The following is a 15,572-nucleotide window of genomic DNA, read 5'->3' on the forward strand; positions in this document are numbered from 1 at the left end:
TTTTGAAAGGAAAGTGTTGCGTACCATCTATGGTGGGGTGCAGATGGCGGACGGTACGTGGAGGAGGCGAATGAACCACGAGTTGCATCAGCTGTTGGGAGAACCATCCATCGTTCACACCGCGAAAATCGGAAGACTGCGGTGGGCCGGGCACGTAGCCAGAATGTCGGACAGTAATCCGGTGAAAATGGTTCTCGACAACGATCCGACGGGAACAAGAAGGCGAGGTGCACAGCGGGCAAGGTGGATCGATCAGGTGGAGCACGACTTGCGGACCCTCCGCAGACTGCGTGGTTGGCGAAGTGCAGCCATGGACCGAGCTGAATGGAGAAGTCTTTTATGTGCAGCACAGGCCACTCCGGCCTTAGTCTGATGATAAATAAAAAAGATACGTATTTCGACCTCAACAGTAAGACCGTCTTCAGTGTCTCGTACTTGTATGTCTTGTAAAGTCGAGTCAAGTACGAGACACTGAAGACGGCCTTACTGTTGAGGTCGAAATACGTATCTGTCAAGATACAATTAAGTGGTGGAATTCAATGGGATTGTACAAACTCGTCTTATGACAACTGGAAAATTAAATAAATAAATTTGAGGCGAACAAGAACAGAATCACTAAACGAACATCGACAAATTTAATCATTCTCAGACTCTTCCATCAGGTTTCAGCTGTATGAAGGTAAAGGATAATAATAACTTTTCAAACTTATGTTAATAATAACAAGTTTCACACGAAACATAAAACGAAGGAAAAATGAAAGTTTTCGTTTATTTTTCATAACATTATACAATAGGTTTTTCCTTAACCAACATAAAGCCAGCCTGTCATATGGTTATGACTATGACCATCCCCGACAGCTGCACCGATAGTTGCGTCAAGTCTACAATTCGCACAACTTTCATCTCCAACCGAAATAAAGTGCACTGCTATGGGCAGAGCTAGAATATACATCACGACAAGAATGATCCCCATTTGTTAGACTGCGGGAGTGTGTAAAACGCGCGCGCCAATCCATGAATTTCATAAATGCGCTCCCGCAGCCCACGGCACTGATGAAAAAAAATGCGGGATGCATCAATAAAACAGAGCTGCTGTTGCTCATTCTGTGTTGTGGTTGATTCTTGGTGAACTCCCTCCTCGAACAATAAATTTTCCGCTTTGCACCATGCAAGGGGGTTCCCTTTGGTGGGTTCCGTTTTTGTACGTATTTTGCTCTTAAAATAATATAAATATATTCGGAGCTTCACCGCATGGGTCCCAAGTGGAGTCTGCGTCTTATCACGTTAAATGTAACTGACCGGATCCAAGTTCTTGTACAAAAGAGAGGAAGAATGTATACATATAGCAGGGCATCTTAAATCCTTATGTTTTATCTTTAAAAAATGCGATTCATATTTACAATTATTGTAGTGTTGTTTGGAGCAATTCCAACCTAGATGAAAATTCGATTAACTTTCCATTACATAATTTGTTTTTATTTAATGTGCACTTCAAAATGGGTAAACTTGGGTAAACTTGTGGGCTGATCTGGAAAACTTTTACACATGTTTCAATTTAAGGTCAGATTTGATAAAAGAGGTTCTCCCTACCAGATGTGATTGTAGGTAAAACAAATAATATTTTATTTTGTACACGGCTCACGTAGCATGAAGATTCGAATGGATTGCCTCTGTGTACGAAGCAACAAAATGCTTCGTTGTAATTGAAAACAAATAAAATTATTGAAAGGTTTGATTGTCGTTCATGAAATACGCTACGCTTCTATGAAGGGAAAAGCCTCGATAAACGTGGCGTGATTTAATATAAACTAAAGTAACTTGTTGAGTTTAAATAAGTTAAATCAACGTTTTCTTCTTCTCCACTTCACTCGTCTTTATATTGAATATTTTAATTCATCTTCGATATCTTTTTGCTTTCGTCCGAATTTTACTATATTTAACAAATTCATCCAGGAGTATAATAATGATTTGAGTCCAACGAAATAAATAACCTACATCCCGAAATATATGTTGCACCAGAGTTTATTGCTACACATTAAATCCGATTGCCCAATTGACCAAAGCCTCCGGCAACATAATTCACTGATTTGCATCCATTATTCTCTGCACCTTTTTGCCAACAGTCGAGGCGGCAGCAACCAAGATCCAAGCAGCGTTTCGGGGCCACCAGGTGCGAGCGAAGACAAAAATGAAGCAAGGAGACGTCAACGGAAGTGAATCGCAGAAAAACGCCGAAGCGGAAACCCAACGCGAACCGACCAAAGAAGAGCTGGAGGCCGACTTTGACCCCAACGACGAAGGTAAGAGCATATCGACCGGCTCCCGTATTATATGTGTGAGGGTGGGCCGCAGATGGATGGCCCGACGACAATTGGTCGTTGGCTGTCCGGTCAGCATGTGGATTGTGTGGACTAATGGAGTCAATCAATTCCATTGTGAAACGTGATCATTATTTGTCTGGATAATGCCGAATATAGAAGGGCATTATCCTTTCCGAGCAGACTTCCAACAGATTATGTAACATGAGTCAAACTGAGTAATTTGAAGTTTCCTTTACAAACAAGGATCAGCTGTGTTCAGCCAATTTGATAAATCTTGTCTACAAAATGTTTCTTTTCTTTATGCCATATATATTGTGCTACAGTAAAAATACTCCCAAAGTGTCCTTAAAAAGCTTTCTGAATCTCCAAGAGTAGCCTGGAAAAAATCCGGGCATTCTAATTAAAATTGATGACACCATTACGGGTCAAATTGAGCGGAACGAATGCGACAACGAACATTGCACCGAAGCGCACCTGACCGAGCCTTTTACTTGAAAGCAAAAGAAACGGAATAAATGTGTACCGATGTAGGCATGTAGTACAACAACCATAAAGAAGCGGAGACGAAACCCCTTGGCGTTCGTTAAGCAGCAGAGACTGAATGGCGACAAAGTTGTAGTCCTATATATAGAATATGTCTGAAAAGGGCGAATTCTGCTTCGTACGATATGAGATTACAAATGTAAGCATATAACAATTGAATGCCTCTCTTGGGGTGTGGGAACCACATATGAAATTCAATACGGGCATGGGCTTCAGTGATTGGGGATTGGTTTTTGCCTTCCTCGTAAAGTTGTTGCGGTTTGTTCATTTCATAAATTATTTTCTGACAGTAGGTTTGGGTAATCCTAATTCCCATACTAAAACACTCAGTTTGACGAATCAAGAAAATGTTTGTGTGCACCAGAGGGTTGCACCAGAGAAAAACCCTATATTAATCCTCCATACTTTCTCAAAATCATCTTAATAAGATACATGTCAATGTGAACTGTCTACTTCACGTTTAATAACACCCTTCTCAGCCTTCCCTAAATATTAGGCACATCGTTAAATAAATTACGAGGGAAATTGTTCGCGTCATGGCTAATGTGAGTAATAATTCAATGTGTAAATGTGGATTTCGTCGTGGCTAAGAATTTATGTATTTTGACTGAGTATTTAATATGAGGATCTTGACTTTCGATAAATGTTGTTAAATTGAGAAAGAAAAATATAATTTCAATTAATCCCTTGGTATCCAAGATAACTTCGGGAATCTAGAGAACATTCTAGAAAACAATAAACAAAACTCTAATAATTTAACCTATAGATGTGATACTGCCAAAAAGCTAAAAAAACATTAGACAACTTTTAGTATAGTAATCTTTAACCGATTTTGTCGCAACAAGTTTTATTCGATAGATGACAAACCCTTGTTGATCACTTTTGAATTTCATAACGATCGACCGCTGCATATGAAAGTTTTGAAGAAAATGGTACATTGAACCATATAAACTCCACATAAGGTTGGTGTCTTGAAAAAAATAATGAAAACTAATCAGCGCGTAAAAAATATAGACACGGAAAATTACACTATTCTGAGCATTAATGAATCTTTTCCACCAATTTCGCCCTAAATGTATGCAATTTGTATAGCATTATGCCACTTAGTCCGATACAAATATTTAATTAACTTTTTGTGCAACTCATCTCCGAAAGGTCAAGAAGGGGGTGGGGGATTATAAAAAATAAATATTAAAATGAAAAAAATCAAAAATCTCCTCGAATTTGTAAAAGAATGTTTTGAAAATCAAAATATTATTTTTTGGCAAAAAAAAAACCGAGGGGGGGAGACAAAATAGATTTTAAATATTTGTATCGGCCTTAATTGAATAAATAGTAACATAATGCAACACAAATTGCATACATTCAAGCGAAAATATCGTTGAAGACTACGCTCTTTTTGGCATTCCTTTTGTGCATTACTTTCGTGTAAATTTCAACAACTTTTTCTATCTGTGTAGGAGAAAGGCAGCATCATTACTCGGTGAATTAAAATGGGTTTTTATCGATCTAGCTACTGTGAGATCATTGCTTCTAGATGTTCTCAGAAGTTTTTGCGTCATTTCACAAAGTTTGGAATAACATGCATTACAAACGTAGGAACATCTTTTGTTAAACTTCACAGCAAATATTTTTTTAAATTCAACGACGTGTAAAATTGCAGCTTATACCATCAAACGAATTAACATTCGATATTCAATTAAATTTGACTGAATTTTACAAGCAAGCACAGTTTAAATTTATTTCGATTTAAAATAAAAACCGTGACATCAGTTGAATGTTACGTTTATTTGCATGCTCAAAATATGTGCATGAAAATACATTTAAAATCACAACATATTTTTATCTGTGTTTATCCTTTTTTTAGCCGCTGTGGTTAAATAACGGGTGGCCACTAAATAGCGGGAATGAAAAGAATGGTTTGGGAAGAAATCTACAAAGAGGTATAGTTTAATCTGAGATACGTTATATAAAGAGTTAGTCTTTAAACTTAGATTAATGAATAATAGCATATGGTCCGTGGTCCGCAGTACGACGTAGTTTAATCTTGCAGGTATCACCTGACCGTTGCACTATGGTCCGGGATACAGATTTACGCGAAAAGATGCATTTTACGCCAAAACTATATTTTTTAGAAAAAACTGTTGTTCTACAAAATTGTTCGAAATAGTAAGGCCATCATTATGGTGCAACCAAAAAATAGGGTGGCCCACCATATAAAAAAATTAGAAAATATTTTTTTACTTTTTGAAATATTGACATGTTATGTTCTACAAAGTTGTAGCGCAGCTTATTCCAATTAATTTTGCTAAAAAAACTTTTTCTGTAGCTCTTAAGTTGGCTGATTTGGATCAATTTTACCTAATTGGATTAGGGTGTACTTCACAAAAAAAATATTTTTGATCTACTTTTTTCGTTTTGGATTTCTCGAAAAAGTCGTTTTCAGGTGACTTTTAGAGCTCAAAAAAATGCATCTTTTGATGGGTAAATATGCTCAATATCTTTTACCGATCAAAAGTTATAATCGTTTTTCTGTCAAAATTATATTTTTTTCATAAGTTGATATCTCCGGTTAAGGCAGACCAAAAAAATATGTTTACATGGCATTTGAAAGAGAAATTCATATTCCTTATTATGTCAAAAAATTGGAGATATGTTATTTTTTTATCTCAAGTTTTACCAAATTTACTAAAATCATGTTTTTTCAAAAAAACTTACAATGGAACTCGACAATGGACGAAGATACAGACGATATTCTTATAGCAAAACACGCGTTTTGGAAAGCCCTAAAAGTCTTCAGAAGGTGACATTTGTGAAAAACGAAAAATAAAAAATCTACAGCTTTAACACTTTTCATAAGTTTTATCATTATCATCGTATTGCAAGATTTTCGAGAAAAGATGCATTTTCGGCCTAAAGCATAATTTTAAGAAAAAAAAAAGTTCTACAAAGTTGTTCTGGATACTCTGGCCCTTATTATAGAGTTACCGAAAAATAGGGTGGGCCATTTTATAAAAATGTAAAATTTTTATTTTTTTTATTTTGCGGAATATGGACATAAAATGTTCTACAAAGTTGTAGCGCAGCTTTTTCCAATCAACTTTGCTATATAAACTTTTTATGTAGCTCTTAAGCTCACTTGTTTAGAGTAATTTTACTTACCAGAATTAGGGTGTCCCTCAAAAAACAATATTTATGATCTGCTCATTTTATTTTTTATTTTTCACGGATGTCACCTTCTGAAGACTTTTGGGGCTTTCCAAAACGCGTGTTTTGCTATAAGAATATCGTCTGTATCTTCTTCCAATGTCGAGTTATATCAATTTATTTGAAAAAACATGATTTTAGTAAAATTAGTAAAACTTGAGATAAAAAAATAACATATCCCCAATTTTTTGACATAATAAGGAATATGAATTTCTCTTTCAAATGCCGTGTAAATATATTTTTTTGGTCCGCCCTAACCGGAGATATCAACTTATGAAAAAATGTAATTTTGACAGAAAAATGATTATAACTTTTGATTGGTAGAAGATATTGAGCATATTCACCCATTAAAAGTTGCATTTTTTTGAGCTCCAAAAGTCACCTGAAGACGACTTTTTCGAGAAATCCAAAACAAAAAAAGTAGATCAAAAATACTGTTTTTGTAAGGTACACCCTAATCCAATTAGGTAAAATTGCTCTAAATCAGCCAACTTAAAAGCTACAGAAAAAGTTTTTTTAGCAAAATTGATTGGAATAAGCTGCGCTACAACTTTGTAGAACATAACATGTCAATATTCCAAAAAATAAAAAAATATTTTCTTTTTTTTTTATATGATGGGCCACCCTATTTTTTGGTTGCACCATAATGATGGCCTTACTATTTCGAACAATTTTGTAGAACAACAGTTTTTTCTAAAAACTATAGTTTTGGCGCAAAATTCATCTTTCCGCGTAAATCTGTATCCTGGACCATAGTGCATTGGACGGCGGCCATTTCCGGATGATGCTTCTGATCCTATTGATGAGTTGTTTCGTGTCTTTGGCAGGGATGGGAACGGTTGACATTTCTTTTTATCATTCATTCTGCCACGCAGTAAAATAAAAACAAAACCACGGCAGCCGCAGCAGCAGCCACGACCAAGCAGACGACAGTCAGCACATGATTTTATTATTTTCTCTCCCCACAATTAACGTTTCTGTACGCTCATTTCAAGATATATGACCGTTTTTGGTAGTAAATGATTATTTCATTACTCCTTGCTCATTTTAGAGACTAGAACTAATTAATTAGTACCAACGGCTAGCATTCTTTCTAGGCTTTGCGCCACAGGCAATAAAACCCGATTCTGTTCTGTTTGCGCTGCGCACGAACCGAAACAAGAAATCTCATGCAAATGCTGACCGCACCGACGGCTCGACTCTCACGCAGCAGTAAACAAACAGTTTGCCTTATCGGCAAAAAAAAATGTCACAATGAGGCGTACATTTTTTTGGAAAACTGTTTCGGTTTGTGCGGTGCATGAAATTTGACCGGATAAAATGTAAACATTCGCATAATCACAGTGTTTTACTGTACATTTCCCAACACTGGTCTTTGGTCTCCCAATCACCTTTGAATACAATGGAGCTCGATCTACTAAAAATCCTTTTTTCGACACATTTTCACGTACAAAATTGTCCACCGTACTTTTCCCGCGAACTTTGTTCGCTTGAAAAAAATGTACAATGCGGCACATCCTTTCTGTTTTGACGGCATGTTTGAAGAGGTCAGATTTGGAATTCTGATAGTTTACCTGCAGTGAGCGATCTGATAAATAATTTTGGATCAGTTTAATGATGTACAGAGGAAAATTAAAATTCATCAATTTTACAATCAAACCTTCATGCCAAACACTGTCAAATGCTTTCTCTATATCAAGAAGAGCAACTCCAGTCGAATATCCTTCAGATTTGTTGAGCCGAATTAAATTCGTTACTCTTAATAACTGATGGGTGGTAGAATGCCCATGGCGAAAACCAAATTGTTCATCAGCAAAAAAAGAATTGTCATTAATATGAACCATTATTCTATTTAAAATAATCTTTTCAAACTGTTTGCTTATTGAAGAAAGCAAACTGATTGGGCGATAACTAGAAGCCTCAGCTGGATTTTTGTCCGGCTTCGAAATTGGAACAACTTTGGCGTTTTTCCATTTATCTGGAAAGTATGCCAATTGAAAACATTTGTTAAATAAATTAACCAAAAAGGATAAAGAGCTCTCAGGAAGTTTTTTGATAAGTATGTAGAAAATACCATCATCACCCGGGGCTTTCATATTTTTAAATTGTCTAGTAATAGATCTCACTTCATCCAAATTAGTTCCCAACGAAGGGTCAAAAACATTCTCTTGATTGAGAATGTCTTCGAAGCTCCGTGTAACCTGATCCTCAATTGGACTAGTGAGAGCTAGACTAAAATTATGGGCACTCTCGAACTGCTGAGCAAGTTTTTGAGCCTTTTCGCCATTTGTTAATAAAATTTTATTTTCCTCTTTCAGCGCTGGAATTGGCTTTTGAGGTTTTTTAAGAATTTTTGTTAATTTCCAAAAGGGTTTCGAACTGGGATCCAACTTCGAGACATTATTCTCAAAGTTGGTATTTCTCAGAGGAATATCAACATCAAAATTCCTATCGATATACGTTTTATATAAATCCCAATCAGCTCTATGATAATTAAAAGTAGAGCTGATAGGATTATAAATGGCTTCTTGTGAGATTTCAAACGTCACAGGAAGGTGATCAGAGTCAAAGTCAGCATGAGTTACCAATTGGCCACACAGCTGACTTGAATCCGTTAAAACTAAATCAATTGTAGAAGGATTTCGACTGGAAGAAAAACAAGTTGGTCCATTGGGATATTGAATAGTATAATACCCCGCAGAACAATCTTCAAATAAAATTTTACCATTGGAGTTGCTTTGAGCATTATTCCATGAACGGTGTTTGGCATTGAAGTCACCAATTACGAAGAATTTTGATTTGTTGCGAGTCAGAATTTAAAGATCAGCTTTCAACAAATTATTTTGCTGCCCATTGCATTGAAAATGCAAGTAGGCTGCAATGAAGGAAAATTGTCCAAAATTTGTTTCAACAGAAACTCCCAAGGTTTCAAAAACTTTGGTTTCGAACGAAGAAAATAATTTATGTTTGATACGTCTATTAATGACAATGGCGACCCCACCACAGGCGCTGTCAAGACGATCATTTCTGTAGATAAAATAGTTTGGATCTCTTTTAATGGAGAGTCCTGGTTTTAAATACGTTTCAGTTATAATGGCAATATGCACATTATGAACTGAAAGGAAGTTGAATAATTCATCTTCCTTACCCTTTAGAGAGCGGGCATTCCAATTTAGAACTTTCACACAATTATTTGGATCCATTGAAACGGAGCCCGATAACAATTTTTTGTGTGTACTTTATACCAACCTGAACAGCTTCAGGAATGGTATTTGCTTTGAACATTGCATCAATCATGTGATGCAATTGTTCAGTTAAAAAATCAAAATTATTTATAAGTTATTTTCCGTTGGGACATGGGTATAAGAAGAGAAATTTTGTCTACCAGCAGCGATGTTTGAATACGTAGGTACATTGGAAAAATTGGAATTTACTGAAGTGCTTCCTACCCGTTGACGAGCGGCAAAATTTGTTTGTGAATTGTGGTGGGTATGAATTGCTCGACCGGTAACTGGTTTCGAAATTTGAGCGTTTAAAAAATTTCTACCCGTCGAATCTGGGATCCGATTGGAATTTCCCGTCATCAATTTTGCACGGGAATTCAAAACTTTTTTGCGTGAAGGGCATTCCCAGAAATTGGATTTATGATTGCCCCCACAGTTTGCGCACTTAAATTTATTGGAATCTTCTCTCACAGGACATGCATCCTTGGCGTGAGAGGTTCCACCACAAATCATGCATTTAGCATCCATGTGACAATGTTTGGTTCCATGACCCCACTTTTGGCACTTACGGGGTTTTGGAAATTTCCCCCAGGCCTGCGGAAATGTTCCCATGTAACACGGACATGGGACATAATACAGGCCTTTTCCAAACTTTTCATATTATTTAGTTCACTTTTGTTAAAATGAACTAAATAAAATTCTTGAGAAATGTCCCTCTGGGAAGTACCAGAGTGGGATTTCTTTTTCATTTTTTAATTACTTAATTACTTGGACTGGTGAAAATCCAAGTAATTGAGAAATCATTGTCATCATTGGGGAGACCTTTCAAGACGACTTTGAACAATCGCTCAGTTTTGTCGTCGTATGTGAAGAATTTATGGCGCTTCTCAGTTAAATACTGAAGAAGACGTTTGCGATCGTCAAAGGATCCCGGAAAAACGTGGCAGTCACCCTTCCTAGCAATCTGAAATGAAACCTTGATCCCCTGAAGGTTACTCAAGATTTCATACCGAAAGCCAGAAAACTCGGCAACAGATACCACAATTGACGGAATCCTTTGTTTCTTCGCATGAATCGAATCACCTGGGCTAAAGGTAGATTCGATTTGCTCAATTTCATCATTAATCAAATCGAACTGATTGCTCAGTTCGATAGGAGAAGAAACAATGTCAACATTAGATTTAGAAGGAATATCTGAAGTATCCAGCTTCCTTCTATTTTTTCCGCGCTTGGGCAGGACGGTCTTGAAACCTTGTTTCTTTGAAAGAAGTGGAGAATTCAGAGACTCCCCCTTCCTCTTGTTTTTATTAATGCTCATTGCTGAGCGTAGAGACGTTACCTGCTAAGAGGTTTTTTTTTCCAGAACGGTGTCCCTGCAGGATTACCACCGCTTGTCGGAATTTTACTTCCGCAAACGGGTCCAACGTAAAACGAAGGCACGGGTCCTTGCAAAGATCGTAACGGATCAGTGGGTACAAATAGCGCTGTTGAAATTAAAATAGCTTCGGGTAGTATTAAAAACTTCCTTCCGCAAAGAGAGAAAGAACCGCACAGCACGATGCGGTCTGATACGGGTCTAATTATTTTCGGATTTGCACTGTTTTAAGCTTAATTTCTTAACATGTCCGTTTTATCCACACATTATTTCCATTTCACCCGCATACGTTTAAATCAAATGTTCCATCCTGATTTTCATTGTCAAAAAAATCATAAAATCGGCGTCGTAGTGCTTCTATTTAAGATTCACGTAAGGGGTTTAGGTCACCAATATTATGACGTTTTCCTTGTAAAAATGATATTACCCCCAGCCCCCCTACCCGGAAAATGGGCAATTAATTTTGATTGCACTGATGTAGACGTTGTCACTGAAAACCACTTTGCATACTCCGTTTTTCCAACCATTTGCCAAGGGTGAAACTTTTTTTTTTCAAATAAACATAATATAAAAATGACAAATCCTACAAGAAAGTGTTGAATGGGTGGTTATCGCAAAATAAGCCAAATCTAACATAATATATTCTTGTACAATCTAGCAGAATACAATGTTTTGGTCGTAACTGGTCGCAACTAAACAAGTGAATAAAGGAGTAAAAAAACAAAAATTCAAATAAATTGAACCCTATTCAAATGTCATTCTTGATTTGAGAAAAAAGTAGATTTAGTTGCGAAATCAGACGAAATCTCATAACGAAAAAAGTTTAGTTTCGGATGAGAAGACACTTAAAAAACGCTGATTAATCCATGGTGCCTTTCTCGTGCAAAAAATACTAAAAAATATATAAATCAGTATTTTTAGCGTGTTTTGAGCATAAGAAATAGTATTTTGGCCATAACTTCTGATCCCATTGTCCGATCTGGCAAATTTTCAATTCCAAACAATGAAACAAGATTCCCCGTCGAATAAAACCTGTCGGACAATGATAAGCTCCAAAAAGTGTGTCTACAAAATTTGTACAAAATTTTGTACGAGCTGAGTTGATTGGTAGGGGAGACTGGGGAGACTTGATCCCCTTTTCTGATTTCATTTGTCATTTGTCTAGAAGATCTGTACTAAAAAATACGCTAAAACAAAACTACTTTAGTTCTTGATAAAATAGGAGGTGATCAAGTCACCCCACCTTCTCCTATATTTCACTATGCTGCCGTAATCTGAAAAAGTTGCGCCATTTTCCAAAAATTGTGTTAACGAGTACAACTCATCGAGCTCTTTAACAGAAAAATGAAAAACATGCATGTTGTAAATTGGCTCTTACCTCACTTTTCCAGATTACGGCAGTATGGGTCTCCGGGGCTCCTATCAAAAGTTCGTTTTTGGAGTGATCATGTAGCATTTCGGTACAACTTTGTTGTACGAGAAAGGCAAAAAAACAATTCGGACAAATAAAAAACCCAGAATAATCCACCTAGCGGTGATGATGCCTTTCTCGCTCATTATAAAATATGTTGACGAAAATTCTTTAGAGAGGTGGAATAGAACAAATATAAAGCAATTAATGGTTTTGACTGTCATATAGACTTCCAAAAATGTGGCAAAATTAGATCGTGAAGAAATCATATCAAAACTGTCATAAAATCAGGTGTAGACGAAATCAGGGGCAGATAAAATTTGAACATGCTAAAAATCGAGTCATCACTGTATCTTGTACATATTCGTTCATGGAATGATGCTATGGCAGTTTTAATGGAAAGAATTGAAAATAATTTTATTTGGAAGTAAATTGTAAACAAATAATCAATCAGAAACCAGAAAATAAATAAAAAAAAAAGTAAACTATTCAAATTACACATGTTCCAAGGGGTGGCTTGATACTTGAATTGCTCTGAGTAAAGCAGAATTTGTCATCTCCTAACTCACACACTAATTGAGTCGCTTACTCCAATGGATGTATGTGTAATTAATCATACAAAGAATTTCAAAATTCCATCATCCGAGCCAGCGATTTTTGGATTTCAATGTTTTAATTATATCCACGGAATTCAAATTGAACATGAGTTATGAAAAATATTAATCGAAAGATTTAAGATAAATAATTGAAGAAGAAGAACAAGACTCATGCCAATTGTTCTTCCATTTCTTGGTCCCCCACTATCTCAATATCTCAATGGCCTCTTCAAATTCGATTTGTGGAGAGTCGACTGTAATTTAATGTAATAGCGAGACTAGACTATATAGACATCCCGCTTATAATAAAGATCTCCTAAAACGTACACTTCAAAAGCAAGTTGATTATTGAACAAATTATCTGGAAATAACTCTTTCTTATGTCATAAATGAAAATTACAATGTCTGGAAGAAGGAAAACATCAAATTCGTACTGCCGATTTATTTGAAATAAGTTGTACGTAACAGTAAACGTATTTTGTATGTCTGCATTCTTCTACATTTGATTTGCATGCTTAGCATTAAGCAAAACCAAATCCGCAAATTCAAAAATCCTACACAATTCTCTTTGGTCTCTTATCATGCCACAAATAATATTTTAATCTAAACCAATCCCGTTCAGCTTCCTGCACAAAAACATCAAATATTATTATTTTTATGGAGAGCGAGAAAACAACCCCACCTGTGCCAACCAGAACCCAAAATCCTTGAGGGCATCGAAAGCAGATGCCCGAAAGCAGTAAGTATTCCGAAAAAGGTCGACTGAATTTCCACACCCATAAAAGCGAACGTTAAATGGATATGCAAACACGGATGATGGAATTCCGCCTAGAGAACTGTGCAGCATGTGCTTTATGGTTCATACATTGTTGGGTAACTTACACAAGCATCGCTTTTTTGCACCTCAAAATGAGATATGTTTCCACGATGAGTGCTATATGAGCATAAATCTGTATATTGTATTGGACATTATAACAGCATTTCCTAGTAAGCCCAAGACACATATATTTTCTTGAATCTATCCGATGTATCAAAATATAATCTTCTCTAAGATATATTCTTGTTTTCTATAAATTTACGAGCAAACTTTAAGGCGATTTTTTGCGGCCGACATGAAATGTCTATTAGTGAAATACTGAGTGCTGATGAAAATTTCGCGCCATTGTTGAAAATGGCTTAGAAATTTAGAATCAATTTCCGCTTCTTAAATAATTTTGATTTGATACCTAATTCTATACACAAAAGCAAATGAATCAAATACTTACTCGCACAAGCCATCTTACACATTGAATTTAAATTAGCCCCTGGAGGATAATTTTCCTCGTACATTGCACACCTGTATGAAACATTCATTCGCAAGCTTTAAATCACATTCTATCGTTCACCACCAGCTACAGGCGCTAAATCCATCCCCGACGTGGCAGGTCACGACCCAACAAATTATTCCGAGAAGGTGTCCTCCCCCTCCTGACGTATAGACGGGCAAGGCTAGGTGTTAAAGCACGAAGGAATGATTAGTTTCTGTTTTCGAGTACCTACTCGGCTTTTTCCTCTAGATTTTCCTTTATGTGGGCGAGTGGTATGAAATTACTACTTGCTGCCTCCTGAGTAACAGCACTGCCCAAGTAGGTGGTTGGCAAGTGGAGAATAAATATGCTAGTGGAGATTCCGTTTTCCGCACATTAAACAACATGTGTTTGTTCGTTCTGGCTCTAGTGTCGGTGCTCACAAGTGTTTTTGTTAAAAACGGTTCCCAAGCTGGGTAATTTTCGAAACAATGTAATTCTTTGCATACCACTTTTTGATGAAAAACAACAGAAGAACATGGTAAGCATAGAATAACATAATCAAATTTATTTGTTCAGTAGGTGAGTGTTATCAGATTTGATATCAGCGCAAATTCATCATTACAGTCTACTTCAACCTAGATGAGTTACTGATAACAAGTATAGTCCGAGAGAAACAAACAATGTGAGTAATAATGTTAGAATAAACAATACCTCCCAGAAGATACTGTCTCGGAGATAAGACCGACAGGAGACTAGCCCAGGTTAGTATGGGGAGAAAAAAATGTTGTCGAATTCCACGGGGCACCCCCAGAATTGTGTCTTTGGGTGAGAAAATCAATCTCTAAAAATTTCAGCTCAATCGCTTGTTGCATAAGCTGGCGCATTTGATTTGAAGTTTGTATGGGGATTTCATCCAAAATATATAGAAAAATACACCTCCGTCACTCATTCGATCTGGAAATTGGTTCTGAATGCTCGATTGACCTCAGAATTGCAAAAACGGCAGTTGGTATGCTACAGAACAATTTCACAGAACATTGTATGATGATTAAATGAACTTTTATATAGCTTTCGGCTGATTTATTACGAGCTAAATTGTGTATTTTTGGATTTATTGATCGAATTGTATCAACCGAAACCTATATAAAAGTTCATTTAATCATCATACAATGTTCTGTGAAATTGTTCTGTAGCATACCAACTGCCGTTTTTGCAATTCTGAGGTCAATCGAGCAATCAGAACCAATTTCCAGATCGAATGAGTGACGGAGGTGTATTTTCCTATATATTTTGGATGAAATCCCCATTATTATTATTTAATCAGACTAAGGCCGAAGTGGCCTGTGCGGTATATAAGAGTCTTCTCCATTCGGCTCGGTCCATGGCTACACGTCGCCAACCACGCAGTCTACGGAGGGTCCGCAAGTCATCTTCCACCTGATCGATCCACCTTGCCCGCTGCGCACCTCGCCTTCTTGTGCCCGTCGGATCGTTGTCGAGAACCATTTTCACCGGGTTACTTTCCGACATTCTGGCTACGTGCCCGGCCCATCGCAGTCGTCCGATTTTCGCGGTGTGAACGATGGATGGTTCTCCCAACAGCTGA

At 36.8% G+C, this 15,572-nt stretch overlaps 1 protein-coding gene across 1 annotated transcript in view; it reads left to right on the forward strand.

Annotated features, from left to right (window-relative positions):
* The window catches only part of LOC134219731 (uncharacterized), a 364,672-nt gene that overhangs the window by 278,599 nt on the left and 70,501 nt on the right, over positions 1 to 15,572 (forward strand). The window contains exon 2 of the mRNA XM_062698570.1: positions 2,124 to 2,300. Coding sequence (XP_062554554.1) covers positions 2,124 to 2,300 — 177 coding nt within the window. The remainder of the gene's footprint in view (positions 1 to 2,123; positions 2,301 to 15,572) is intronic.

Source organism: Armigeres subalbatus, chromosome 3, assembly GCF_024139115.2.
Source record: "Armigeres subalbatus isolate Guangzhou_Male chromosome 3, GZ_Asu_2, whole genome shotgun sequence".
NCBI classification, from domain to species: domain Eukaryota; kingdom Metazoa; phylum Arthropoda; class Insecta; order Diptera; family Culicidae; genus Armigeres; species Armigeres subalbatus.